Below are 27,530 nucleotides of genomic sequence, written 5' to 3'. Positions count from 1 at the left end.
CCCCCTTTACCCCCCCTCCCCCCCCTTCCCCCCCCCCCCGGGGGATCCCCGCCGCCGCCGCCGCCCCGCACAAGCCCGAACTTGCCCGGGGGCGGGGCGCTGACGTCACCGCGGCGGGCGAGCAAGGGGGCGGGGCCGCGCGCGGCGCGCGCTGCCCAGAGCGCGCCCCGCAGCCGGTGCCGTGCGCAGCGCCCGGCCCTGCCCTGCCCGGCCCGCGGCTACATGCGGCTGCGGTGAGTGGGGGGGCGCGGGACCCCCCCCCCCCCTTTCCCCCACGGGACCCCCCCCTTTACCCCCGCGGGCCCCCCCCCCGTCCGGAAAGGCGGGAGTCTGCCGGAGCCCCGGGACCCCCCCCTTGGAACTGAGGGAGCCTCTTTAGGGACGTGGGAGGCCCCCCCCCATAGTGGGACCCCCTCCCCCCGAAACCTGGGACCCCCCCCCCGAAACCTGGGACCCCCCCGAATAACAGGACATCCCCTCCCCGAAAGCAGGGACCCCCCCTCCCCCCAAGAAATCTGGGACCCCCCTCCCCCGAAAGCAGGAACCCCCTCCCCAAAAGCCTGGGAACCCCTTTAGGAACGTGGCCCCCCCCCCCCCCGAAATTTGGGACCCCCCCTCGGAACCTGAGACGCCCCCGGAAACCTAGAACCCCCCCTCGGCACCAAGGGAGCCCCTGTAGGAAAGTGGGACCCCCCCCAATAGTGGGAACACCCCCCGAAACAGGGGACCCCCCCCAGAAACCTGGGACCCCCCCTCGGAACCAAAGGAGCCCCTTTAGGAATGTGGGACCCCCCCCGGAATAGTGGGACTCCCCCCCTCGCCCCCCCCCCCCCCCCCAAAAAAAAAAAACAACTGAGAACCCTCCCCGAAAAGGGACCCCCCCTCTTGGAACTGCGGGAGCCCCTTTAGTACCCTGGGACCCCCCCTGGAATACCGGGACCCCCCCCCGAACCCTGGGACCCCCCCACAACCTTGTCTCCCCCCCCCCCCCCCAAGCGGTGGGACCCCCCCCCCCAGACCTGCGGACCCCCGTTTAATACCTTGGGACCCCCCCCAGCCCCGTCGGACCCCTCCCTTTGCACCCTCGCCCCCCCCCCCCTTAGTGTGGGACCCCCCCCTTTGCACCACCCCCCCCCAGCACCGTGCCCCCCCCCCATTTACACCACGACCCCCCCCCCCGGTTAAACCGTGGGACCCCCCCCCCCCATTTACACCAGGCCCCCCATTTATATCGTGCCCCCCCCCCATTTAAACTGTGGGACCCCCCCCCATTTACACCAGGCCCCCCCCCCCCCCCCCCCCCAGGGGCTGGGAGGCACCGGGGGGGGGGGCGGGGATTCGAGTTGGGGGGGGGGGCGTGGGGGTGCACGCGGTCACGCGTGGGGGGGGGGCACCCGCCGGTTTGTTTACAAACAGCGCCCGCCACCACAGCGGCCCCTGCTGGGGGCAGGGGGAAAAGCGAGGGGGGGGGGGAATTTTTGGGGAGGGGGGGGGTCACCGCGGTGTGCGCCCCCCCCCCCCCCCCCCCCCTTCGGCTTTTCTAAATCCCCCAATTTTGTCTCCCACAGCCCACGCAGCCCCCCCCGGGCGCCATGGCCAGAGCGCTGCGGGACGGGAGCAGCAGCAGCGAACCTGCAGCCGCCCTGCGGGACCCCCGGGCTTGCCGGGGGGGGGCCGCCCCCCCCCGGGTATCGCCGCCCCCCCCCGGGCCCCCCCTGAGCTGCGCCCCCCCCCCCATCGCCTTCAGCCCCCACCGCTGGGCCGCGGCCGGCACCCCCGGTGAGTGCAAGGGGTTCTTTAACCCCCCGCCTCAATTAAAAATTAATTAGGAGGGGTTTAATTTGTGCCCCCCCCTCGTTAACAGGAGCGGACGGTGGCCCCCCCGCGGCGGTGGGGGCTGGGGGGGCCCCCCCCGGCTTGGAGCAGGAGCTGGGCGCCCGCCTGCGGCGCTTGGGCGATGCCTTCCAGAGGGCCTACGAGCTGCAGGTGAGATGAGGGGGGATTAACGGGGGGGGGGGGGGGGGCACAAAATAAAGCCCCGGGGACCCCCCCGCGGGGTTGGGGTGTTGGGGGGGGTGCCGTGCACATTGGTTGGAAGCAGGGCGCTGACTCCGAGCCTGTAAATGGGAGGGAAGAGGGGATTTGGGGGAGGATGGGGGGTGGGGGTGGGATGCCCCCCCCCCCCCCCAAAAAAAAAAAAATCCCAAAAGTGCTTAAAAAGCCCTAAACCGCCTCAAATTTTCACCCCGCAGCCCCCCCAGCGCCGTGGAGGCACCTTTTGGGGCCACGTCTACCGCCTGGTGTCGCAGCTGCTGGGCGCCGTCTACAACCTGCAGGCGGCTGCGCTGCCCCCCCGGCACCACGACTGAGCCCAAAATCCCCCCCCCCCCCAAAATGGGGGGGGGGGGCCCGCTGCGACCCCCCCCCCCCCAGCGAGGCGGGGGGGCCACGACTCTATTTATTTATTTATTGGAGCCCAGGGGGGTGAAATTGTGCTCCCCCCCAGGGCGATTTGTACATAGTGTATGGTGGAGCTGTACAGGGGGGGGTGTATATTTGGAGGGGGTGTATATATTTTTTTTGGGGGGGGGGGGCTGTACAGATTCTGGGGGGTGTACATAGTATGGGGGGGCTGTATATTTTATAGGGGGGGCTGTAAATTGAGGGGGGGGGGCTGCTGTACATGCCGGGTTCCCTTTTTTTGTACGTTTCTTTTCAATAAAAGGAAATTTAAGGAGTGTTTTGGTTTTGTTTTTTTTTTTTTTTTTCCGGGGGGGGGGGTTGACAGACAGACGAATAGAGGCAGAAAGTGGAAAAAAAAAAAAAAAAAAACAAAAACAAACATTTATTGACCCAAAATAGAGGCGGGGGGGGGGGCCCAGGCACTCGACCACACCGCTGCCCTTGATGCCGTCGAAGAAGAAGAAGTTGTTGTGGGGGGGATCGCGCTGGGACAGGGCCTGCGGGGACAAGGGGTTGGGGGACACACAAAATAACAGCCCCCCCTCAAGCGAGGGGGGGCTGCGGGAGGGTATTTTTATTTGGGGGGGGGGGACACGACGCAGTTTTGCCCCCCCCAGCTGCCTCCTTACCTTGACCACCTCCTGGCCCAGGACGCCCCCCACCACGGCGCAGACAGCGGCCATCTCGGAGAAGCAGAAGCTGGGGGGGGGCAAAAATGGGGGGGGGGAATTAGGACGGGGGGCGTTATAGGGCACGGGGGAGCAGGGGGGTCCTTATGGGGTGGCACCACATTACTGAGGCTGGGGGAGACCTCATTAGGTCCAGAAGCAGAAGGAGCAGAAGCTGGGGGGGGGGCATAAGGGCTTTGGGGGCAGTAAGAGCCCCATAAAGACTGGGGGGGGGTCTGTTAGGATTGGGGGACCCCATTAGGGCTTTGGGGGGCAACAGGGGCCCCATAAGGACCGGGGGGGGGGCAGTAGGATTAGGGAGGCCCATTAGGACTGGGGGGGGGGGGGGCAGTAGGATTTGTTGGGGACCCCCTCAGCCCCAAACTCCCCCCACCCTCCTCACCCCTCCCCGCAGGGCCCGTTTCCTCCCAGCCCCACCCCCGATTCCTCCACCCATCGACTCCCTAATCCCATTAACCCCCACCCCCACCCCCCAGCTAATTAATTCATTAATTAAGCAGCCGACCTAACGAAGGTGTCGGGCAGCGCCTCAGCCCCGGCGCCCAGCTCCTCCAGCACGGCCCCGCGGTGCCGCAGCAGCCGCTCGGCGTCCTCGGCGTAACGCTGCGGCACCGGGTCCCGGCCCTCGGCCGCGCGGAACCGCAGCAGCACTGCGAGGAAAACGGGGCCAAAAAGCTGGGAATCGGGGCTTTTCCGAAATGTAAGGCTTGGGGTTTTTAAGGTCGGAAGGCGCGGGCTCACCTTGGATGAGGAAATAATCGGGCGCCGCTCGCTTCAGCGCCGCCCCGGCGCCGCTCAGCGCCTCCTTCAGCGGGCAGAAGAGGACGCGCTGTGAGGGGAAGAGGGGATTTTGAGAAGAGAAAGCGTCATTTTGGGAAAAGGCGGGGAGGGGAGAGACGAGCGGAAGGGAGATTGGAGGAGAAAAAGAGTCTTTTTGGGACGGGGAGCTGGGAGGTCCCTGCGCAAGGTTAACGCTGCCAGCGTCCCAAAAAGCCCAATTTAGGGCAGCTTTGGGGTGAAAAACCCTAAACCCTCCTTTTGGGGTTGGCAGCCCCAAACTTGGCTGTTTTCCCCTCAAAATGCAGCCGGACTCGCTCACCTTCTTCACCATGGTGGTCTCCGAGGGGTCCGGCTTGGCTTTTTTGGTGTCGGGGCCGTCCTCCACGCCCGGGCTGGCTTTGGCCACTTTGGTTTTCTCCCTGGGTTCAAAAACAGCGATTTGGGGACTCCAGAGCTTCCAAGAAGCGAGATTTGAGGTGAAAAAAAGCCGAAATCGGGGCCGCCCGGGGCCCGGCTCACTCGACAAACTCGTGCTCGCCCAGGTCGGCGAACATGTAGCCGTGGTAGCCGAAGACGTCGCCGGTGAAGAACTTGACGCCGTGCTTGTGGCAGATCTGGTCCACGCGCACCATCACGTCGCGGGAGCAGCACGTCAGGCACACCTGGGGGGGCAAAAAACCTTCACAGGGGGGGCAAAAACCTTCCCAAAGGGGGCAAAATCATTCTCAGGGGGCAAAAATCCTTTCTAGACGGGGGAAAATCCTTCACAAAAGGGTAAAAACCCCATCCGAGAGGGCAAAATCCTTCCGAAAGGGGGCAAAAAATCCTTCTGGGGGAGGCAAAACCCTTCCTAGAGAGGGGGAAAACCTCCCTGGGGGGGACAAAAATACTTCAGGGATCGGGAAAAACTCCTTCCTGGGGGAGGAAATCTTTCCTAGAGGGGACAAAAATACTTCCAGGGGAGGCAAAACTCTTTCCTGAGGGGTGAAAATCCTTCTCAGAGCAAGAAGAAACCTTCCAGGGAGGGAAAAATCTGTCCTAAAGGGGGCAAAAATCATTCCCAAGGGGGCAAAAATCCTGTTAAGAGGGGGGAAAATCCTTCACGGGGGACAAAAATTCTTTGGGGGGAGTAAATCCTACCCGGGGGGGCAAAAATCCTTCCTAAACAAGGGAAATGTCTTTCCTGGGAGGTGAAAGTCCTTCCCAGGGGGGGCAAAAATCCTTCCTAGAGAGGGGAAAAACCTGCCAGGGGGGAAAATCCTTCCTATATGGGAGCAAAAATCCTTCCCGGGGGAGCAAAAATGCTTCGGAGGGGGGAAAAAATCCTTCTTAAAAGGGGACAGAAACCCTTCTCGCAGGGGAATCCTTCCTAGGAGGGGGGAAACATCCTTCCTGGGGGGCAAAACCTCTTCTCAGAGGGGACAAAAATCCTTTTGGGGGAGGCAAAAATCCTTCCCAGAGGGGGCAAAACCGAGCGGGATGCGTCCCTGGGACGGTGCCACCCCCAGGCTCTGCTCCTCCAGCAGCGGCGCTGTGCCCTGATCCCTCGGGCTCCGTCCCGACCCCAATTTCCCCCTTTTTCGCCCCATTTTCATGCTCTTACGGCGTCGAAGTGGGTGAAAAACTCCTCGGGTTTGCTCTCCACGTTCTCGGGGTCAGCCTTGACGGCCACCATGGGGTTGAGGTTCTGCGCCCGCTCCAGTGAGGCCTCGGCGCGGTTGCGCCCCAAGGAGCCGGCGGGGATGAGGAACTGGGCACCGGTGTCCTCCGGGGAGACCTGAAACAGGCAGAAAACAGGCAAAAACGGGCAAAAAGCTGCACCTGAGATGGCCCCGAGACCTGAATCAAGGCGAGGAGGCCCCAAAATGCAACCCCCTGCGGGCAAATCGTGGGAAGCACTGGGTTTGAGTGCTGAAATGGAAGGGTTTTGCCCCAAACAGGACGCCTCGCCCCCACCCCCCCAAAAGAGAGATCCTTCCCCTCCCTCCCAAAAAAAAAAAAAAGAGATCATTTTTCCCAAAAAAAAGATTATTCAACCCCCAAAAAGGACCACTCAACCCCCCAAAAAGACGATTCACCCCCCAAAAAAAGACTACTTAACCCCCAAAAGACAATTCAATCCCCCACCGAAAAAATTATTTAACCACAAAACAGGACATTTCCCCCCCAAAAAGAGATCATTTCCTCCCCCCCAGGCCATTTAATGCCAAAAAAGGTCGCTTCTCCCAAAAAAGACAATTTAACCCCCAAAATGAGATTATTTTCCCCAAAAAAGACCATTCAACCCCTAAAAAAGAGTATTTAACCCCCCAAAAAGTATAATGTAACCCAAAAAAGATGACTTTCCCCAAAAAGAGTTTATTTAACCCTCGAAAAAGACAATTCAACCCCAAAATGGGATGCTTTCACCCCCAAAATTAGATTATTTTCCCCAAAAAAGACCATTCAAACCCCCAAAAGGACCACTTAACCCCCAAAAAGAGATTATTCAACCCCCAAAAATACAATTTTCCCCAATAAAGAAATTATTTAGCCCCCAAAAAAGGATGATTCAACCTCAAAATGGGACTTGTGCCCCAAAACAGGACGCTTTCAACCCCCAAAAAAGAGAGTATTTTCCTCAGAAAGGAGCATTGAGCCCCCAAAAAGAGATGATCCAAGCCCAAAAAGATGATTCAACCCCTAAAAAAAATTATTTAACCCCAAAAGATTATTTTTCCCCAAGAAAGAGCTTGTTTAACCCCAAAAAAGGATGAGTCAACCCCAAAAAAGGCCGCTTTCGCCCCAAAACGGGACACTCTCACCACCAAAAAACAGATTATTTTCCTCAAAAAGGTTCATTCAACCCCAAAAAGGACAATTCAACCCCTGAAAAAGATGGTTTAACCCAAAAAAAAGATGGTTTTCCTGGTAAAAGAGCTTATTTAACACCCACCCCATCCCCCCCAAAAGAAAAAAAAAACACGATTTAACCCCAAAAAAGGCCCGCTTTCACCCCAAAATGGACCAGCAGAAGGGGCCCATGCTCACCTGGTGGTGGTCCAGCAGGGTCAGCGCCTTGACCCCGGCGAGGATGAGGTTTTTGGCCACCTCTGCCCCGAGCCCCTTCAACCCCACCAGCAGCACGCGGGACGCCCGCAGCCTGTGGGATCCAAAAAAAACCCAAAAAAAACTAAAGTCACTCAAATCCCAGCCCACTGCCCGAAAACTGTGGGCAAATCCCCCCACAAAATCCTATACGGCCTCAGCATGGGGGGCAGGACCCTATAAGCCCCTCCAGCGACCCCTTTATATCACAGACCCCTATAGGACCCCCCCAAGCTCCTACAGAGCTCCTGCTACAGTCCCTCATAGGTCATAGCGACCCCATCAGCCCCCACATCCGCTACAGGACCCTCCCCAACCTCCTCTAGGACCCCTCACAGGCCATAGTGCCCTCATAACCCCCCCAAATCCCCTATAGGGCCATCCCCCAACCTCCTGCAGAGCCCCTCACAGACCGTAATGCCCTGATAAATTCCACCTCATCCCCTCTAGGACCCCCCCAAATTCCTACAGGTCCCCCTCACAGACCACAATTCCCTCATAACCCCCCCCAAACCCCCTATAGGACCCCCCCCACAGGACACAATGCCCTCATAAACCTCCCTAAATCCCTTATAGGACCCCCCCAATCTCCTCTAGGAGCCCTCACAGGACACAGTGCCCTCATAACCCCCCACCCCAAATCCCCTATAAGAACCCCTCATCTCCTCCAGATCCCCTCACAGGCCACAATCCCCTCACAAACACCCCAAATCCCCAACAGGACCCACCGGAGTTCCTATAGAGCCCCTTAGAGGCCACAGTGCCTCATAAATCCCCTCTAAGACCCCCAACAGGCCACAATCCCCTCATAAACCACCCCATAATCTCCTATAGGACCCCTCACAGGCCACAGTGCCTCATAAAACCCCCCATATCCCCTATAAGAACCCCCCCAACCTCCTCCAGAGTACCTCACAGGCCACAATCCCCTCACAAACCCCCTATAGGACCCCCCTCAGCCTCCTATAGGACCCCCTACGGGCCACAATCCCCTCATAAACCCCCCAAATCCCCTATAGGCCCCCCACAACCTCCTCCAGAGCCCCTCACAGGCCACAATCCCCTCACACCCCCCCCAAATCGCCAATAGGACCCCCCAAAGTTCCTATCGAGCCCCTCAGACGCCACAATCCCCTCATAAACGTCCCCATAACCCCCTACAGGACCCCTCACAGGCCATAGTGCCTCATAAACCGCCCCCCCAAATCCTCTATAAGACCCCCAACCTCCTCTAGGTCCCCCTCAGAGGCCACAATCCCCTCATAAACCCCCCAAATCCCCAATAGGACCCCCCAAAGTTCCTACAGAGCCCCTCACAGGCCACAGTCCCCTCACCACACACCCCCAAATCGCCAACAGGACCCCCCAAAGATCCTACAGAGCCCCTCACAGGCCACAGTCCCCTCACCCCCAGCCCCCCCGGCCGCAGCCCCTCCCCAGCTCCTCCCCCACACCTCCCCAACGTCCTCCCCGTCCCCCTCCCGGCTCCCCCCTGTTCCCCCCCTGACCTCTTCTGCGCCTCCAGCCCCCAGAGCCGGATCTGGCGGTCATACTGCGCCGCCTCCTCCTCGCTGATGCCGCCGGGGCCGCCCTCCTCCTTCTCCACCATCCCGCCGCCGCCTCACGCCCGCCGCCGTCTCCTCACGGCCGCCGCGGGCCGCCCCCCACAGCGCACGGCGGGGGGGGGTCAAAGGGAAAGTTTCTCTTCCTTTAAGGCTCCGTACCCTCCCCGAGGGCGGGTACCGCGGATTTCTCGCTGTGTGAGAGCGGTCTAACGGGGACTGGAAGCGATTCAGCTCGGCAGCGGGGCTGTTTAATGCGCTTTAAGCTCCGCCAACCCACCCCCCCCCTCCCCCCGGAAAGCAATGGACTCGCCCGCGCCCCTCAACACTTCGGCGCTTTCCACCGCTCCTCAGCGCTTCGGCTCTTTCCGGCAACGCTCGGCTCTTCCCGCCTCCCCCCGCCCTTCGGCTCTTTCCGTCTTCGTCACTTTCCGCCTCCCCCCAACACTTCGGCGCTTTCCGTCAACCCCCCCCCTCCCCACACCACCACTTCGGCTCTTTCCGCCGCTCTTCGGCTCTTTCCGGCGGCCGGCGGGGCGCTGCCTCGGCGCGGCTGCGTGCCGCCCGCCGCCATTTTGTGCGCCGTCCCCGCGGCCAGCGGGGCGGGCGGCGAACCCCGGGCCGCGGCGTCCCCGGCCCCTGTACAGTGACTGTTGCCCCCCGCTTCCTCCTTCTCCCTTCACCGCCCGCCCCCTCAGCCACAAAACGACCCCGCAGCCCCCCTCCCATGGCCGTGGAGAGCCCGAGTGTCCCCCCCGCCGCCGCCGCCTCCCCCCCCGGCCCGCACGCCACCCCCCCAGCTCCGTCCTGCCACCACCACCACCAGGACGGCGGCAGCTGCAGCCTCCCCCGGCCGCCGCTCCAACACCACGGCCCGGACGAAAGGTCCAGTAACCGCCTCTCCCGAGAGCCTTCTCTGTCTGTCTGTGTCTGTCTGTCCGGCTCGCCGGACCAGGTTTGGGGGGGGGGGGGGTGAAAAAAGGAAAAAAAAAATGGTGTGGGGGGGAGGTGGGGGAGTGGGGAGGGGAAGGGGAAAGGGAAAGGGAGGAGTGGGTGAGGTGAGGGAGGGCTGAGGTGAGGGGAGGGGGGGAGCTCCGGGGGGGTGGAATTAGGGTGAGGTGAGGGGGGGTGAGGTTGGAGGTGAAGGAAGGCCGGGGGGGGGTAAAAAGCAAAAAAAAAAAAAAAAAAAAAAAAAAAAGGGTGAGGTGAGGGGGGAGACCGGGGGGGGGCAAGGTTTGAGGTGGGGGGGGGCAGGAGCTGAGGGGAAGGGAGCCCCCCCCCCAAAAAAAGGGTGAGGGGAAGGGTGCCAGGGGGGTGAGGGCTGAGGGGAGGGGGGGGCGAGGTTTGAGGTGAGGAAAGCCCCGGGGGGGGTCCCCAAAAAAGGGTGAGTGAGGGGGAGACAGGGGGGGTGAGGGGGGGGGGGAAAGGCCTGAGATGGGGGGCGGGTGAAGGTTTGAGGTGAAAGGGGGACGGGGGGGTCCCAAAAAACAGGGGGAGGGGAGGGGAGACGGGGGGGTGAGGGCTCAGGTGAGGGGGGGGCAAGGGCTGAGGTGAAGGGAGGCCGGGGGGGGGGCAAAAAAAAAAAAAGGTTGAGGTGAGGGGGGGGGGCACAGAGATTGACGTGAGGGGAAATGGGGGGGGGGATTAAAGTAAAGGGAAATGGGGTTAGAGATTAAGGCGAGGGGGGGCCGGGGGGGGTAGAGATTAAGGTAAGGAGAAGCCAGGGGGGCCCAGATTAAGGTAAAGGGAGGTCGGGGGGGGGGCCGAGATTAAGGTAAGGGGGGGGCCCAAAGCTTGAGGTCCCGGGGGGGGCCACACACAAGGCCTGAGGTAAGGGGGGGCCAGGCCCAGGGAGCCCCAAAAGCTTGGGGGGGGGGGGCACCAGGAAGAGCAGGGCCCAGCCACGGGGGGAGGGGGTACGGTGGGGGGGGGGGGGATTTGTGTGTGTACGGGGGGGAGGTGGGGGGGGGGGGCACTTAATGAGGCTCTTAATAGCTTCATTAACACCCCCCTGGGGGGGGTTAGGAGGCAGGAGGGCAGCAGGGACAGGGCACGGGGTGGGAGGGGGCAACCTTGGCAGCCCCCCCCCCCCCCCCGGCAGCCTCAGGTGGGGGCCAGGTGCCAACCGAGTGTCAAGCCCCTTGGAAATGCTCTTTTTTTTTTCTCCTTTTTTTTTCTTTTTTCTTCCTCCCGACTGTCTCCGAGCCCTCCTGCACCCCCCCCCCCCCCGGCTCTTTTTTGGCTTTCTTCCCTCTTTTTTTTTTTTTTTTTTCTTTAAAACCCTCCCGAATTGTGGCCGAGCCGCTTTTGGGCATCAGCTCTCCTTTTATCGCTGCAAATTTATCTTTTCTGTGCAATGCAGGGTTTGGGGGTGGGAAACCTTTTTTTTTTTTTTTTTTTTTCTTTTAACCAAATAACAAATTTTTCTTCCCCAATCCCCCAAATCAGCCCCCAGCGGATGTCAGTGCTGAGCAGAAATCCTCCCCCCCCCCCCCCCCCCCGCAGGGCCGTAACGCCCAGAGCCGATGCAAAATGTTTGCCCAAGCAAGTGACCCAAAGCACGCCGTTTTCACCCCAAAAATCTTGCCCCCTCCCCCCAAAAAAAAAAAAAAACAAAGCAAAAAACTGCTCGGTGCCACCTAGGTGTAGGATCGTGTCGGCTCCGGCCTCGTCCTGTCACGTTGACCTGGGTGTGGGTCCCAAACCCGGCAAAAAAAAAAAAAAAAAGAAAGTAAAAAAAGTTAAAAAAGTTTTACCAAAACACCTCAGAAGTGCGTAAAAAAGCAAAAAAAAAAAAAAAAAAAAGCAAAAAAATGGAAAAAAAAATGCAAAAAAAAAAAGTAAGCACTGTTTCCCAAACGTCATCACACATCCCCCCCCCGTGTACAGTTAGGGAAGTGGAAACGCACAGTGCAAGCACCCGGGTTGGAACAAGCTCTAGCAGCCCCGATTTGGTTTTTTTTCCCCCGTTTCTGCCTTTGAGCAAAAAGGAAAAGTGCCGCCGAGTTTGCTCCTTACGCCCCTTGTCACTGCCAAAGCACGACCACCACGCTGCTGCCCCGTGTGCGGGGCCGTTCCTTCACAGTGACCAAAACGACACACTTTTCCCCCGTTTTTCCCCCCATTTACATTTCCCAGGTAAAAAAAAAAAAAAAAAAAAACAACAACAAAAATAGTGTTTCCCCCAAGCACACCCATCCCCTCGCAGTTTGGTGCCCTCCTCGCTTTATTCCTCCTCCACTGCCAAAAAAAATAAGCGGACGTCTGCTCTGACTGTGAAGTAAGCACTTTGTAGGGCAAATTTGGGGAGATTTGGGGCGAGCTGTGTTGTAGGAAGGGGTTCTCAAGCCGCAGCAGCTGCAAAACTACCCGGCCGCGGTTTATTTTTTACCATTTCTTGCTGCTTTTCGGTGCTTATAAGCTGGCTGCCAACCCCTAAAACCAGCACTTCTCCCCCGTTTGCCCAAAACTCCATCGTCTGAGCGTAAAAATCATCCCTGCTTGCCCCAAACGCCTGCAATTTGGGGCCACAGTAGCGTGAATTTCCCTGTCCCCCTCCTCAATTCTTTCCCCAGTCTCACCGATTCTTCCTCCAATTTCACAAATTACCCCAATTTCTCCAATTCTTACTCCAGTTTCACCCATTCCTACCTGGATTTAATCAATTCTTCCCCCAGTTTCACCAATTACCCCAATTTCTTCAGTTTTCACCCTGATCTCACCAACTCTTAGACCGATTTCGCCAACTCCTTCCTCAGTTTCTCCAATTCTTACCCCAATCTCAGTTCTTACCCCAATTTCACCAATTCTCACCCTGATTTCACCATTTCTTACCCGAATTTCACCAATTCTTTTCCCAATCTCACCAATTCTTCCCCCAATTTCTCCAGTTACCCCAGTTTCTCCAATTCTTACCCCAAATTCATCAACTCTTACCCCAGTCTCAATTCCTACCCCAATGTATCCAACTTTTACCATAATTTCACCAATTCTTATCCCAAATTCACCAACTCTTACCCCAGTTTCACCAGGTTTTACCCCAATCTAAATTCTTACCACAATTTCACCAATTCCTACCTGAATTTCACTAATTCTTACCCCAATTTCACAAATTACCCCAATTTCTCCAATTCTTACCCCAGTTTCACCAACTCTTACCCCAATTTCACGAACTTTTACCCCAATCTCACCAACTCTAACCCCAATCTCACTGATTCTACCCCAATTTCACCAACTCTTAACCCCAGTTTCACCATCTTTTTTCCCAGTTTTCCCAACTCTTACCCCAGTCTCACCAACTCTTACCCCAATCTCAATTCTTAACCCGGTTTCACCAACTCTTACCCAATTTCCCCCATTCTTACCCCGGTTTCTCTCCGAGTGACCTTGCTGCGTTCAGCATGAATCCTCCCGCCCCGCTCACCCCTTTTTGGCCATTTTCTTGCAGAACCACCCATTTTTAGCCTTTTGAACCCAGATTCACCACCGGAACAGTGGAAACTGGGGCCAAAAACGGGCTTTTAGGGCTTTTTGCTGCTTTTCCAACACTGTTCTGCCCTGTTTAACCCAAACCCAGGTAGAGGAGTAATTAACAACCCTTCGTTATTAGCCCTGGCCTCGTACTCGCTAACGAGGCCGAGCTCCAAGGAGCCAGGGGTTGAGCGAAGACGGCGCTGGATGCTCCATCCTCACCCCAACCCCACTGCTTCCCCCAAATTTGTTCGTCTTTACTCGATTTTGGCCAATTTAAGGTTTGAATTTGAGCCTGCAGAGCTCTGTCCCGACGCGGTAGCGCCACAACCCGCTCCTCCTCCTGCTGCATCCCATGGTTTATTTTCCAGCGTGCTCAACGCCTTTGGGACCCCAAACCCTCATGATTTTCACCCAGCCACGTCCGGGAGTCCTCCGCCAGCCTCACTTTTTCCCCCATTTCGCCCGATTTTCCATCGTTTCTCCTCTTGGCCGCGTTGGGGGGGTCTGGTTTTGCTCCGGGGGACTCAAAGAGCGCGTCTGTGTGCCCCGCAGGGAGGATGGCGAGCTGGAGGAGGGCGAGCTGGAGGACGACGGCGGCGAGGAGGCGCCGGCCGCACGCGCCCCCCACGAGCGGGGCCGCCGGGAGAAGGGCGAGAGGCACCACAGCGACTCGGACGAGGAGAAGGCGCACCGGCGGATGAAGCGCAAGCGGCGGAAAGAGAGGGAGAAGGAGAAGAGGAGGGCCAAGAAGAAGAGGAAGTCCAAGCACAAGGTGAGCTCCGCTTTGTGCTCTCCTGGCCGTGAAGCCGGGAGCGGAAGGGGCAAGTTTCTGAAAAACGATGTGGATGGAGATTTTGTGCCCCGAGGTTTTTCTGCCCCGGAGGAGCGAGCACACAGAAGCCGAGGGGTGTCTCCGTAAACAGCGGGCGTCTGCTCGTTAACGAAAGCTAATTTGCCTATTTTGGGGCAGATAACAAAGGTTTGGGTTAAGAAAACCTAAAAGAAGAGAAAAAAGGGGTTGGGAAAATAAAAAGGGGGGCACCGGGCCCTCCCCGAACCCCGCGGTGCCTCCTTGCCTTGCAGCGCCACGCCTCGTCCAGCGAGGACTTCTCTGATTACAGCGACGACTCGGACTTCAGCCCCGGCGAGAAGGGGCACCGAAAATACCGGGACTACAGCCCCCCCTACTCCTCCGTAAGTCCTCTCACCCCTTTTCCATTCTGTTTCAGGAGCAAAAAGGATGAAAAATGGGGGATTTGGGAGGGTTTCTGGGCTGGTACTGCCACAGCTGGGGCCTTATCACTAACTGTCTGCCTCTCCCAAAGTCCCACCAGCAGTATCCGTCCTCTCACAGCGCTCCCTCGCAGAAAAAGGGCTACTCCAAGCTGGAGAGCAAGGGCTACGGCGGCTACGAGGACTACGAGAACGAGGACTACGGCCACTACGAGGGGGAGGATGATGAGGATGGGGGAAAGGACGACTACGACGACTTCGCCAAGGAGCTCAACCAGTACCGCAGGGCCAAGGAGGGCTCGCACCGGGGCCGAGGTACACCAAAAGCCTCTCATTTCTCCCCAAAGAGCTGTGTCTGTTAGCAGAGATGGCTCTGAGAGCAGAAAAAGGTTTGAAAACGGAACGGAAAAAAAGCCGATTTGTCGCTTTTTCTGTTTTCCTAGGCGGCCGCGGCCGCGGGCGAGGGTACCGTGGCCGCAGCGGCAGGGGCGGCATGCGAGGAGGTCGCGGCATGGGCCGGGGCAACCGCGGGCGCGGCCGGGGCGAGCACCCGGAGGAAGAGGAGGATCTGTACGAGGAAGAGCTGGACGTAAGTAGCGCTGCTGGGCTTGCAGCGGGCTCGGCGGGCGGCCGGTGACCTCCATCCTCCCCTTGCAGTACTGCGACACCGAGGAGCCCATGGGCGACGACGACTACGACGACTACTCCAAAGAGCTCAGCCAGTACCGCAGGAGCAAGGAGAACCGCGGGCGAGGTGAGTGGGGTCCTGCCCTCCCCCCCTCATGACGTTGTCACGACGGAAGGACGGTCCCAACCGTCTTCGGTCCCGTCCTCCAGGTTTGAACCGAGGTCGCGGTCGCGGCCCCAGGGGAAGGGGGAATAAAGGGATGGGCCGGGGCCGCGGCCGAGGCCCCAACCGCAGCGGGATGGGGAAAGGCGGAGGGATGAACGACGACGACGACTACTACGAGGATGACATGGGGGTGAGTCAGGAAAAGAAACGTTTTAGGGGGTCCTGGGGTCCCCTAGAACCACCCCGAACTATTACCAGGGGATGTTTCGGGCTCGTTGAGCTCTGCCCTTGGTGCTGACACAGCGTGCTGCTTCCCCTAGGATGGAGGCGGCGGGAATTACCGGCGCGGAGACCACGACAAACCCCACCAGCAGGCGGACAAGAAGGGTAAAGTCATCTGCAAATACTTCGTGGAGGGCAGATGCACCTGGGTAAGTGAAATCCTGATGCTTCCCATCGCGTCTTCGCCCGGATAGCCCCAAACCCAGCAGATCCGTCCCCAAAATGCGAGCTTTGAGGAGCCTGGGGGAAGATTTCTGCCAAAAAGAGCATTTTAGGGGCGCGATCAACCCCTTTTCAAGCAGATCCGTCCCCAGAATGCAAGGTTGGAGCAACCTTGGGGGAGATTTGTGCCAAAAAGAGCATTTTAGGGGCATGCTCGACCCCTTTTCAAGCAGATCTGTGCCCAAAATGCAAGGTTTGAGGGACCTGGGGAGAAATTTGTGTCAAAAAGAGTATTTCGAGCAGATCCATCCCCAAAATGCAAGGTTTGAGGAACCTGGGGGGAGATTAGTGCCAAAAAGAGCATTTTAGGGGCGCGATCAACCCCTTTTTGAGCAGATCCATCCCCAAAAAGTGAAGTTTGAGGGACCTTGGGGCAGATTTGTGCCAAAAAGAGCATTTTAGGGGCATGCTCACGCCCCTTTTCCAGCAGATCTGTCCCCAAAATGCAAGGTTTGAAGGACCTGGGGAGAGATTTGTGTCAAAAAGAACATTTTTGGGGTGCACTCACCCCCATTTTTGAGCAGATCCGTCGCCAAAATACAGGGTTTGAGGGACCTTGGGGCAGACTTTTGCCAAAGAGTATTTTAGGGGCACGCTCAACCCCTTTTCGAGCAGATCTGTCCCCAAAATGCAAGGTTTGAGGAACCTGGGGGGAAATTAGTGCCAAAAAGAGCATTGTAGTGGAAACATTTGACCCCTTTTTGAGCAGATCCGTCTCCAAAGTGCAAGGTTTGAGGGACCTTGGGACAGATTTGTGCCAAAAAGAGCATTTTAGGGGCACGATCGACCCCTTCTTGAGCAGGTCCATCCCCCACATGCGAGGTTTGAGGAGCCTGGGGGGAGACTTGTGGCAGAAAGATCATTTTAATGGCGTGACTGACCCGTTTTCGAGCAGATCCATCCTCAAAATGCAAGGTTTGAGGGACCTGGGGGGAGATTTGTGTCTAAAAAGAGCGTTTTAGGGGCACGCTCGACCCCTTTTCGAGCAGATCCATCCCCAAAATGCAAGGTTTGAGGAACCTGGGGGGAGATTTGTGTCTAAAAAGAGCATTTTAGGGGCACGCTCACCTCCTTTTCGCTCATGGCACCCCGGTTGCTCCCTGGCAGGGCGACCACTGCAATTTCAGCCATGACATCGAGCTGCCGAAGAAGCGGGAGCTCTGCAAGTTCTACATCACCGGCTACTGCGCCCGGGCGGAGAACTGCCCCTACATGCACGATATCCTTTGGGGTTTTGCTTAAAAAAAAAAGCGGCTTTGGCCTCGATTTGAGGACCTGGGGAGCGCTGTGACGGCCGATGACGGGCTGGGCGCCCTCTCGCTTCCTTTTTAACCCCCCTGCTTAAAAAAAACGTGAGGTTTGTGGCCGCAGCACCTAAAGGCGCCGAGGGAAAGAGGCTCCGAGGGAAGTTTGGGGTGAATTTCATCCAATTCAGGCCTCGTGGGCCCCCGAATCCCCCAGCCCGTGGGTTTTTTTTTTGTTCTCCTTGACGCCCGCCACGCGATTTCCCCTGCAAGCTCTTCCACACCACGGGCAACTGCATCAACGGCGACGACTGCATGTTCTCCCACGAGCCGCTGACAGATGAGACGCGGGAGCTGCTGGACAAGGTGCGGGGCGAACGAATTCTTCCCCCCCAGTTGTTTTTTAGGGCGGTGAGCCCCCCCCCCCCAAAAAAAAAAAAAAAACAACCCTGTTCTCCCCCCCGCAGATGCTGGCGGACGACGCCGAAGCGGGCGCGGAGGACGAGAAAGAAGTGGAAGAGCTGAAAAAACAAGGCATCAACCCCCTCCCCAAACCTCCCCCCGGTGTTGGGCTGCTCCCCACACCCCCCCGGCCCCCCGGGCCGCCTGCCCCCACCTCCCCCAGCGGCAGACCCCTGCCGGGGGGGGGCCCCCTGCCTCCTCCCCCTCCTCTCCCCCCACCGGGGCCGCAGATGCCGCCGCCGGCAGTGCTGCACGAGCCGCTGTCGCCGCAGCAGCAGGACATGTACAAGAAGATCCCCTCCCTCTTCGAGATCGTCGTGCGGCCCACGGGGCAGCTGGCCGAGAAGCTGGGGGTCAGGTGAGCGCCCCCCTAACCCCCCCCCCCAAAAAAAAAATGCTCCAAAATAGGCTGAAAAACGGGCATTTTAGCTACGCTGCGGGGGTTGAAATGCGTTTTTTTTTTTCTCTTCCAGGCACCCAGGGCCACCGCCACCCAGGTTCCCCGGCCCCGGTGGCCCCCCAGGACCAATGCCTGGCCCCATGCACCCCGACATGCACCCCGACATGCACCCCGACATGCATCCTGACATGCACCCTGACATGCATCCTGACATGCACCCCGATATGCACCCCGATATGCATCCCGATATGCACCCCGACATGCACCCTGACATGCCCATGGGCCCAGGGATGAACCCCGGCCCCCCCATGGGGCCGGGCCCCCCCCTGCTGCCCTACGGCCCTGACGACTCCCCCCACGGTGCCATGATGCCCCCCCCCGGCCCCCCACCACCACCGGGCTTCTACGACGGCTTCTACCCGCCGCAGGAGGGCCTGGAGATGGAGCACGGCCTGATGGGCGAGCCTGGTATGTGCCCCCCACACACACTTCTACCCCAAATTCCCCGCCCCCCCAAAACCTCTGAAACCCTGTAATCCCCCCCAAAAAATCTGTAACCCCTGCAAAAAACCTCTAACCCACCCCCCAAGGCCTCTAGTGTCCCCTAAAAACCTCTCAAAGCCTGTAATCTCCCGCAAAAAACAGTAAGCGCCCCCCAAAAAAACCTCTAACCCCCCAAAAAAAACAATCTAAAAACTCTGTAATCCCCCCCCAAAAACCTGTAACCGCTGCAAAAAAAAACTCTAACCCCCTGAAAAAAAACTCTAAAACCCTGTAATCTCCCCCCAAAAAAAACTCTAATCCCCCACCACAAACCTCTAACCACCTGTGATCCCCCAAAAAACCTCCTCCCCCAAAAAAATCTCTAACCTCCCGTAACCCTCCCCAAAAAACTGTAACCCCCCTAATCTCCCCCCCAAAAACCTCTCTCTCCCCCCTAAAAAGCCTACCCCGTAACCCCCTGTATCCCTCCAAAAAAAACTTGTAACAACCCCAAAAAAAACCTCTAAGCCCCTCAAAAAACCTGAAACTGCCCAAACACCCGGTAACCCCCCTTACCCCTCCCCAAAAAAAACTGTAACCCTCTCAAAAAAAACCTCTAAGCCCCCGTAACTCCCCCAAAAAAGACTTTAACCCCCCCAAAAAACCGTAATACCCCCAAAACCTGTAAATCCCTCCAAAAAACCTCTAACCCCACAAAAAAACTCTAACCCCCCCCAAAAAAAAAAATGTAACCGTCCAGAAGAATAGCTCTAACCCCCCATAACCCCTCAGAAAAAGCCTCTACTCCCCCCCCCCAAAAAACAGTAACCCCCCAAAAAACCCTCTAACCCCCCCCAAAAATCTCTCCCCCCATAACCCCCCCAAAAAACCCTCTAACCCCGTGACCCCCCCAGAACACACTAAGCCCCTGTACCGGCCCTAAAAAAGCCTCAAACCCTCTGTAACCCCCCCAAAAAAACCCTATAAACCTACCCAAACCCACTAACCCCCCCCCAAAATCCTGTAAGCACCCCCAAAAAACCCTTTCACCCCCTGTAACTCCCCTAAAAAAGCCTCAAACCCCCTGTAACCCCCCCAAGAAAACCTGTAACCCCCCCAAAACTCCTATAACCCCCCCAAAACCCCTGTAACCCCCCTAAAACCCCTGTAACCCCCCCCCAAAAAAAAAAAACTACCCCTCCCAACCCCCTCTAACCCCCGCCTAACCCCATTGTGTCCTCCCCCCGCAGACGATTACAGCTCCTACGAGGCTGTGGAGGGGCCCCCGGGCGCCCCCCTCTTCTCCGAGCCCTCCCTGGACCCCGAGGGGCTCGGGGAGCCCCCAGGGGGGCCCAAAGGCGCCGGGGGGGGGGTCCCCGACTTCCTGCCCTCGGCGCAGCGGGCGCTGTACCTGCGGCTCCAGCACAAGCAGCGCGAGGAAGAGGAGCGGGCGCGAAGGCTGGCCGACGGCGGCAGGCAGGAGCGGGGCGACGAGGAAGGCGAGTTTTGGGGTTAAAAAGGCCACAATCGGGGGCAAATCCCCCCCCCGGGGCGGGGGGGGGGGGGCGCGGGGAGAGTTTCGGGTTGGCGCCGCAGCCGGCAGATGTTTTGGGATTAAAATGGCAAGATTTGGGGTAAACGGCACCCGGGAGGAAGGTTCGGGGTGCCAGCGACCCCCTGGTGGCTCTTCTGGTGCCCGTTTTGGGGTTAAAAAGGCAAGAATTGGGGACAAATCCCACCTGGGAGGGGTCTTGGTGCATATTTCTGGCCGGCATCCCTCCGGCAGCCGTTCTGGTGCCCGTTTCAGGGTTAAAAACACCAGAATCGGGGACAAACCCCACCCAGGACAGGGCCTCCGGGGGGGGGGGGGGTCCATTTCTTTCTGCCCCCCATCTCATTAGGGCTTCACTAATGAGCTCTCTGCCCCCCCCCCCCCCCCCCCCGCAGGTGACCCCGGCAACTGGTACTCGAGCGACGAGGACGAGGGTGGCAGCAGCGTCACCTCCATCCTCAAAACCCTGCGGCAGCAGAGCTCGGCCCGGCCCCACGGCGACATGGGGCGGCCCCATGGCGATATGGGGCGGCCCCACGGCGATATGGGGCAGCCCCACGGCACCTCCGACCCCCGGCTGCAGAAAGCGGCGGCGGGAAGCGGCCGCCCCGCCGACCCCCGGCTGCGGGACCCCCGCTTGGCTCGCGGCGCCGAGCCCACCGAGACCGTCCCGGCGGACCCCCGGCTGGCTCGGCACGGCCCCAAAACGGAGCAGCTCCCCCCGGGAGGCCCCAAACCCAGCGGGGGAGGCCCCGAGGAGGAGGATGGAGGCGAGCGGGCGCTGCGGGAGAAGCCCTTGGGCATCCCCCTGGAGGCGCTGCCGGGCCAGGCGCTGCGGGACCCCCGGGGGCAGCTGCAGCAGTTCAGCCACATCAAGAAGGCCGTGGTGCTGAGCAAGCCGCCCTTCGCCCGCACCGTGCTCTGGAGCCCCGAGGACCTCGTCCCGCTGCCCGTCCCCAAGCAGGACCCGGCCCTCTCCGACCCGCGCCTCCACCCCCGGCCTCACCGCGCCGCCGACCCCGCCGCGCCGCCCCCCAACCCCGGCGGCCTCCCCGACTTCGAGCTCCTCTCGCGGATCCTAAAGACGGTGGCGGGGGGCGAGAAACCCAGCGACCCCCGCGTGCGCAAAGCCCCGGCCGACCCCCGCCTGCACAAAACCACCGAGAGCGGGGGCTGCAGGGCCGCCCCCAGCCCCGAGGCTCCCGGCGGCACCGGCGCCGAGGTCGCGCCGGCCATCGCGCCCTACGACCCGCGGCTGCTCACCAAGGGCAGCGGGCAGAGCAGCGTGCTGAGCGCCATCAGCCTCTACGACCCCAGGACTCCTCCGGCGGCCCCCAAAGCCTCCGAGCCCCCCGGCGAAGCCTCCAAAAGCGCCGGCGAGCCCCCCAAAGGCGCCGACGGCGCCTCCAAAGCCGCCGCCGCCAAGCCCAAGGAGCCGCTCTTCGTCCGCCGCTCGGCCCTTGAGCAGCCCGAGGCCGCGGCCGACGCCGCCTCCGACCGCTACAACAGCTACAACCGGCCTCGGCCCAAAGCCCCCCCGGCCTCCTCCGCCGCCCCCCCGGAGGCCACCCCCCAGCCGGGCCCCCCCAGCGCCCCGGGGCCCTTCGGGGGCAGCCCCTTCGCCGGCGGCAGCCCCGGCACCGAGCAGCAGCAGCAGCCCGAGGACGCCGCCTCGCTCAAGGACGTCTTCAAGGGCTTCGACCCCACCGCCTCGCCCTTCTGCCAGTGACAGCCCCGTGCCGATTTGCCACTTGGGTTTCGGTTGTTTTCCTGGTCTGGGGGGGCATTTTCCCTTTTTTTTGGTCCGTTTTCCCTTTTTTTTTGGTCCGTTTTCCCTTTTTTTTGGTCTGTTTTCCTTTTTTGGAGGTTCTTTTTCCCTTTTTTTTTCTGGTTCATTTTCTCTTTTCTTGGTTCATTTTCTTTTTTTTTGATTTATTTTTCCTTTTTTTTTTCTCCATTTTTCCTTTTTGTCCTCCATTTTTCCTTTTTTTGCTCCATTTTTCCTTTTTTAGCTCCAGTTTTCCTTTTTTTTTGCTCCAGTTTTCCTTTTTTTTGCTCCATTTTCCTCCATTCATTTTCCCTTTTTTTCATCATCTTTCCCTTTTTCCTCACGCATTTTTAGTCATCTTCCTTCTTTCCTTTTTTCCTGGTTTATTTTCCTTTATTCTGTTTTGTTTCCCTGTTCAAGGTCATTCTCCTTTTTTGGGGGTTCATCTTCCTTCTATTTTCTCATTTCATTTTTTGGTTCATTTTCCTTTTATTTTGATTCATTTTCCCTTTTTTTGTCATTTTCCTTTTATTTTGGTTCATTTTCCTCTTTTTTTTTTTTTTTTTTTTTTTTTTTGCTATTTTCCCTGTTCTGGTTCATTTTCCCTTTGGCCACTTCACTTTTCTGGGGGCTTATTTTTCTTTTCTTTTTTTCCTTTTTTGGGTCATTTTCCTTTTTTCATTTTTCTTTCGTTTCCTTTTTTTTTTTTTCTCCTTTTTTTATGTTCACCTTCCCTTTTTTTGCTTCACTTTCCCCTTTTTTTTTGTTCATTTTCCCTTATTTTAACCATTTACCGCCGGCTTTCTCCGCACTGCCCTGTACATAACCCCGTGCGGCCCCCCCCGGGATGCGGCGGCTGCTTTGGCTTTTTTGGGGGGAAATCCTCCTGAAAAACGGAAAAAAGAGCAAAAACCACCCCAAAACTGCAACAAGAACCTGGGAATTACATGAAATAAACTCGGGGAGCGGCCGCCAGTGCCGGATTTTTTGCACAGAGCTTTTGTACCATAGCCTTTTGTAAGCATCCGCGGGGAAAAAATGGGGGAAAAATAGCAAAAACGCGAAAAAAAAAAAAAGGCAAAAAAAAATTGAGGTCGCTTTTGTAATCATGGGGAGGGGACCATCACCATGTGGTTTGGGGTGGTTTTTTTTTTTAGGAAAATCCCTTTTTAGGCCGTTTTGGGGAGGCAGCGTTGGGCTGCCTGCCGGCCACTTCCGCGTCTGGCCCCCTCCCTGAAAAAAAAGGAAGAAAAGCCCCAAAACCACCCCAAAATTTGTATTCTTGGCATTAAATTATTCGTCTCGCTCGCATTTCCCTCGTGTCTGTTCCACCTGCAGGAGCATTTTGGGGCAAAAACGGCCCCGACCATGAAAAATTCCCCCCTCAAAAAGCATCAAAAAAGGTAAATTTCCAGCCGAAAAGCCTCAAAAAGGTCAATCTGGAGTCAAAAAGTGTAAAAAAAAAAAAAAAAAGGTAAATTCTGAGCTGTAAAGTGGCGTTTTCAGCGCTCGCGACGCCCCGTGCCCTCCGTCTGTACAAAACCCGCACTTTTTTGTAAAACCCCGTCTTTTTACAACAAAAAGCCCCAAATCAGCATCTTTTTGCAGAGCTTTAACCGAATCCGCGGTTTTTCAAGGTGTAATAAAGTGTAAATAGCGCCGCGGCCGCCCCGTCCGCGCCGTTTTGGGTCGTTTTCTCGTTTTTTTTGGCATCGTGCTCTTCCGAAATCGGTGTCTCCCGCCTGGCACCCGTTGGCCTTTTCCTCAGGTTTTCAGCCCAAAAATGCCTCGGGGCTTGGGTGCCCCCCCCACCCCCAGTGGGGTTGGGGGGGGGGGGGTTGGGGGAGGAGTTGGGGTTTGGGGGAAATCTGTAGGGTTTGTGGAGTTTGTTGGGAATGGGTTTGGGGGGAATCCGTAGGGTTTGGGGGGGGAACTGGGGGGCTTGGGGGAAATCGTGATTTTGTGGGAATCTGTGGGAATTTGGGGGTGGTGGGTTTGGGGAGAATCTATGGGGTTTGGGGGGAAAGCGAGCGTTTTGGGGAGAATTTGTAGGGTTTTGGGGAGAATCTGTAGGGTCTTGGGGTGTTTGGGGGAATCTATGGGGATTTGGGGGGCAGGTTTGGGGAGAATCGGGTTTGGGGGAGAATCTGGGATTTTGGGGGGAAGCAGGGTTTGGGGGGAATCTGGGGGGTTTGGGGGAAACCCGTGGGGATTTGGGAGCGCCAGGTTTGGGGAGAATCTGTGCGGTTTTGGGGTTCAGAATCTATTTCCAATCCTCCTCAGAGAGCACAACTGGGAGCTACTGGGAGCCACTGGGAGCTGTGTCCCCCCCCCCCCCCCCCCCGTCCCCATCCCCGTCCCCACCCCCACGCGGTCCCAGGGGCACGTGGGGCCGTGGGAAGTCTCCGGGGGGGGGGGGGGCGGGGGGGGCACATCCTGTCCAGATGTGGCCACAGCTGGATCCGGGGGGGGCGGGGGGGGGCACAAAGGCGGCGGCGCGGGCTGGCACGGGGGGGGGAAGGGAGGGACAAGGACGGGGAGGGGGGGGGGCAAAAAAATCCCTGCGGATGTGCCCTCCCCCCCCATTATTTTTTTTTTGGGGGGGTGACTTCATTTTGGGGGTGCCCCCAATTAGGGGGTGACCCCCCCAAAAAGATTTTAGGGTGCCCCCACTCTGGGGGGGGGGACAATCCTTTTCAGGGGGGTCCAATCATTTGGGGGGGGTCCCAATCATTTGGGGGGGGTCCCAATCATTTTGGGGGGGGTCCCCCCAAAACCTGTGCTTTATTAAATAGCTGGGGGGGTGTTATAAAAAGGGGGGGTGGGGGGCGCTTAAATATTTGGGGGGGGGGGTCTCGGGGTGCAGGCGGTGTCGGGGGGGGGTCAGGGGGGGCCGGGGTCCCCTTGCAGCACCCGCTGCTTCGGCAGCCCCCGGAGCTGGGCCAGCAGCTCCCGCACAAAGTCCTGGGGGGGGGGGGGGACAAAAATTAAGGTGGGGGGGGGGGGGACACCAAATTCTGCCCGCCCCCCCCCCTCACGTCGCAAGCTGCTGCCAGAGATAAGCAGGGCTGGGGGGGGGGGGGGCGGAAGGGGCCCCCCCGGGACGCGCAGCCCAAATTTTTTTGCCTTTTAAAGCCCGGTTGCAGCAGCCGGGGCTCGGGGGGGGGGGGGGGGGGGGGGGATGCTGGGGAGGCTGCCGGCCCCATAGCCAGCCCCATAAGTGCGGGGTGCCCCCCAACTGTCCCCCCCCTCCCCCGCCCTTTTTTTAACCCCCCCCCCCCCCAAAAAAAAACAAAAAACAAAAAAAAACCCTCAGGGTGCTCACCTGGGTGTCGGCGGTGCACGTCTTCAGGATGCCCTGGGGGGGGGGGGGGGGAGGAAAAAAAGGGGGGGGGGGGGCTGAGCACCACACTTGGGGGGTGCCCCATAAGCGCCCCCCCCCCCCAAAAAAAAAACCCAAACCTGCAGCCGCTGCGCTCGCTCCTCGTCCGTGGGCAGCTCCAGGAGGTCGTCGATGTTCACCTCGTCCGGCATCTCCGCCTCCTGGGGGGGGCCCGGCTGTCCCCAAAGCCCCCCCCGTGTCCCCAAACCCCCCCCCGTGTCCCCAACCCCCCCCCCCGTGTCCCCGAGCCCCCCCCTTCCATGTCCCCGGGGTCCCCAAGAGTTCCTACGAGACCCCAAACCCCCCCAACGTCCCCAACCCCCCCATGTCCCCAACCCCCCCCCAGTGTCCCCAGTCACCCCTCGGGGGGGTCCCCAATCCTTCTGACACCCCCAATCCCCCCCCCAACCCCTCTGGGACCCCTCCCCCGCCCGCTCCCATTGGAGGTACCCAAAGGGGGGGGGGGTCTTGGGGGGGGGGGTCCAAGGGGTGCCGGGGGGGGGGGCCGCTTGTAGGGGATGCCCCAGTGGGGGGGGGGGTTCCAAGTCCTGGGGGGGGGAGCAGGGGGGAAAGGGGGTCCCGGGGGAGGGATGCTCTGGTGAAGGATCTTGGGGGGGGTCTAGGTTCTGGGGGGGGGGGGGTCCTGGAGAAGGGGGGGGGTCCGGGGAGGGGTCCCAGGAGATGGGGGGGGCCGGGGATGGGATGGGGCTATTCCGGGGGGGGGGGAGCCGGGGCGGTGAAGATGGGGGGGTCCTGGGGGGGTTATTCTGAGAGGGGGGTCCCGAGGTGGGGGGGGAGTCCCGGAGAGGGGGTCCCGAAGGGGGGGGGGTTATTGGGGGGGGGGCCGGGGATGGGGGGGGGGGCTTCTGGGGGGGGTATTCCGGGGGGATGTCCCGGGGTGGGGGTGTCCCTGAGAGGGGGTCCCGGTGGAGGGGGGGTCCCTGGGATGGGAGGGGGGGGGGGGGTTACCGGGGGAGTGTCCCGGGGGGGTGGAGTGATGATGGGGGGGTCCCGGGAGCGTTATTCCGAGGGGGGGGTCCCAGGGAGGTTGGGGTGGGGGTGTCCCTGAGAGGGGGTCCCGGTGGAGAGGGGGTCCCGGGGATGGGAGGGGGGTTATCGGGGGGGGGGGGGGGGGGTGTCCCAGGGATGGGGGTGTTATCCCGAGGGGGTCCCCTGGGGGGGGGGTTGCTCCGTACCCGCCCCCGGTAGAGCTCCCCGAGCCTGCCGTCGATCCAGCGCTCGGTGTCGAGGCGCCGCTGGAGCTGGCGCCGATCGTAGCGCACCGTGACCCGAGCCTGGCGCCGGGGGGGGGGGCCCGGGGCTGAGCCGGGGGGGTCGAGGCCGGGACTGAGCCCCCCGGGGCCCCGGGGAGCGGCCGCGCCCCCCCCGCCCCGCGCCGCTCGCGGCCATCGCTGGGGGGGCCCCGCGGAGCCGCCGCCGCCTATAGAAAGGGGGGGGGGGGGGGGGGGGGGAAGGGGGGAGGGGGCGGGGCTTGGGAGGTGGGGCCGAGGGGGGAGGAGCTTGAGGGGGTGGGGGCTGGGGGGGCTGTAGGGTCCTGTAGGTCCCTAGAGAGCCCTATGGGTCCTATACGTCCTATAGCGCCCTATAGATCCCATAGGTCCCTATAGATCCCATAGAGCCCTATAGGTCCCCATAGATCCTATAGCACCCCATTTGTCCCTATAGATCCCCATGAGTCCCTATAGATCCCATAGGTCCTATAGTGCCCCATTGGTCCCTATAGATCCCCATTGGTCCCAGTAGATTCCCATAGGTCCCTATAGTGCCCCATTGGTCCCTATAGATCCCCATAGGTCCCTATAGCGCCCCATAGCGCCCTATACATCCCATGGGTCCTATAGAGCTCTATAGTGCCCTATAGATCCCATAGGTCCTATAGTGCCCCATTGGTCCCTATAGATCCCCATTGGTCCCTATAGATCCCCATAGCACCCTACAGATCCTCATTGGTTGCTATAGATCCCCCTAGAGTCCTATAGCATCCAATAGGTTCCTATAGATCCCCATAGGCCTCCATAGCGTCCTATAGCCCCCCCCATATGTCCCCCCCAGCGCCCTATAGCTCCCCCTAGCAACCTGTAGCTCCCCTAGCGCCCCCTATAGCTCCCTACAGCAACCCTATAGCTCCTCATGGCGCCCTACAGCTCCCCATAGTATCCTATAGCTCCACATGGTGCCCTATAGCTCCTGACAGTGCCCTCTAACTCCCCCTATAGCTCCCCACAGCCCCCTATAGCTCCTCACAGTGCTCTGCGTAGTTCCTCACAGCACCCTATAGTTCCCAGTAGCTCCCCACAGCACCCTATAGCTCCCCATACTGCCCTACAGCTCCCTACAGCAAACCTACAGCTCCTCATAGTGCCCTATAGCTCTCCCCTATAGCACCGCATAGTACCCTATAGCTCCCCATTACCCCCCTGCAGCTCCTCACAGCAACCCTATGGCTCCTTACAGCCCCCTATAGGGCCCTACCCCAACCCTAGAGCTCCCTAGAGACCCCCATGTCCCCCTATAACCCCCTATAGCCCCCCCATACACCCCTATAGCCCCCATACCTCCCCCCACACCCTATAGGCCCCCTATATCCTGACACCCCCTATAGCCCCCCCATACCCTCCCAGAGACCCCTATACC

At 59.4% G+C, this 27,530-nt stretch overlaps 4 protein-coding genes across 4 annotated transcripts; 2 read left to right on the top strand and 2 right to left on the bottom strand.

The window, feature by feature from the left end:
* Positions 1 to 173: 173 nt before the first annotated feature.
* Positions 174 to 2,542, top strand: BBC3 (BCL2 binding component 3). Its single transcript, XM_084304100.1, has 4 exons — positions 174 to 233; positions 1,569 to 1,779; positions 1,865 to 1,986; positions 2,253 to 2,542. The coding sequence occupies exons 2-4, from the start codon at positions 1,593 to 1,595 to the stop codon at positions 2,367 to 2,369; spliced, it is 426 nt and encodes a 141-aa protein (XP_084160226.1). The 5' UTR covers positions 174 to 233; positions 1,569 to 1,592; the 3' UTR covers positions 2,370 to 2,542.
* SAE1 (SUMO1 activating enzyme subunit 1) lies at positions 2,467 to 8,864 on the bottom strand (the record flags this gene model as incomplete). The annotated part of the gene is made up of 10 exons (XM_084304105.1): positions 8,528 to 8,864; positions 6,963 to 7,074; positions 5,536 to 5,709; positions 4,452 to 4,594; positions 4,252 to 4,351; positions 3,894 to 3,981; positions 3,658 to 3,802; positions 3,093 to 3,162; positions 2,684 to 2,960; positions 2,467 to 2,534 (listed from the first exon to the last, which is right to left on the bottom strand). The coding sequence occupies exons 1-10, from the start codon at positions 8,626 to 8,628 to the stop codon at positions 2,467 to 2,469; spliced, it is 1,278 nt and encodes a 425-aa protein (XP_084160231.1). The 5' UTR covers positions 8,629 to 8,864.
* A 444-nt stretch (positions 8,865 to 9,308) lies between these two features.
* On the top strand, positions 9,309 to 21,454 carry ZC3H4 (zinc finger CCCH-type containing 4; the record flags this gene model as incomplete). Its single annotated transcript, XM_084304099.1, has 14 exons — positions 9,309 to 9,466; positions 13,607 to 13,826; positions 14,138 to 14,248; positions 14,380 to 14,602; positions 14,731 to 14,876; positions 14,945 to 15,041; positions 15,125 to 15,270; positions 15,401 to 15,511; positions 16,692 to 16,803; positions 17,085 to 17,194; positions 17,296 to 17,648; positions 17,764 to 18,158; positions 19,424 to 19,672; positions 20,121 to 21,454. 14 exons carry the CDS (start codon positions 9,309 to 9,311, stop codon positions 21,452 to 21,454), a joined length of 3,765 nt encoding a protein of 1,254 aa, XP_084160225.1.
* A 2,617-nt stretch (positions 21,455 to 24,071) lies between these two features.
* Positions 24,072 to 27,253, bottom strand: LOC311220542 (protein phosphatase 1 regulatory subunit 14A-like; the record flags this gene model as incomplete). The annotated part of the gene is made up of 5 exons (XM_084304102.1): positions 24,072 to 24,457; positions 24,819 to 24,851; positions 24,956 to 25,036; positions 26,072 to 26,316; positions 27,244 to 27,253. The coding sequence occupies 5 exons, from the start codon at positions 27,251 to 27,253 to the stop codon at positions 24,377 to 24,379; spliced, it is 450 nt and encodes a 149-aa protein (XP_084160228.1). The 3' UTR covers positions 24,072 to 24,376.
* Positions 27,254 to 27,530: the final 277 nt, after the last annotated feature.

This window comes from Netta rufina (genome assembly GCF_964035555.1).
Source record: "Netta rufina genome assembly, chromosome: 33".
NCBI classification, from domain to species: Eukaryota; Metazoa; Chordata; class Aves; order Anseriformes; family Anatidae; genus Netta; species Netta rufina.
The sequence above is the reverse complement of the archived record's forward strand: the minus strand, read 5'-3'. Positions and strand labels throughout refer to the sequence as shown.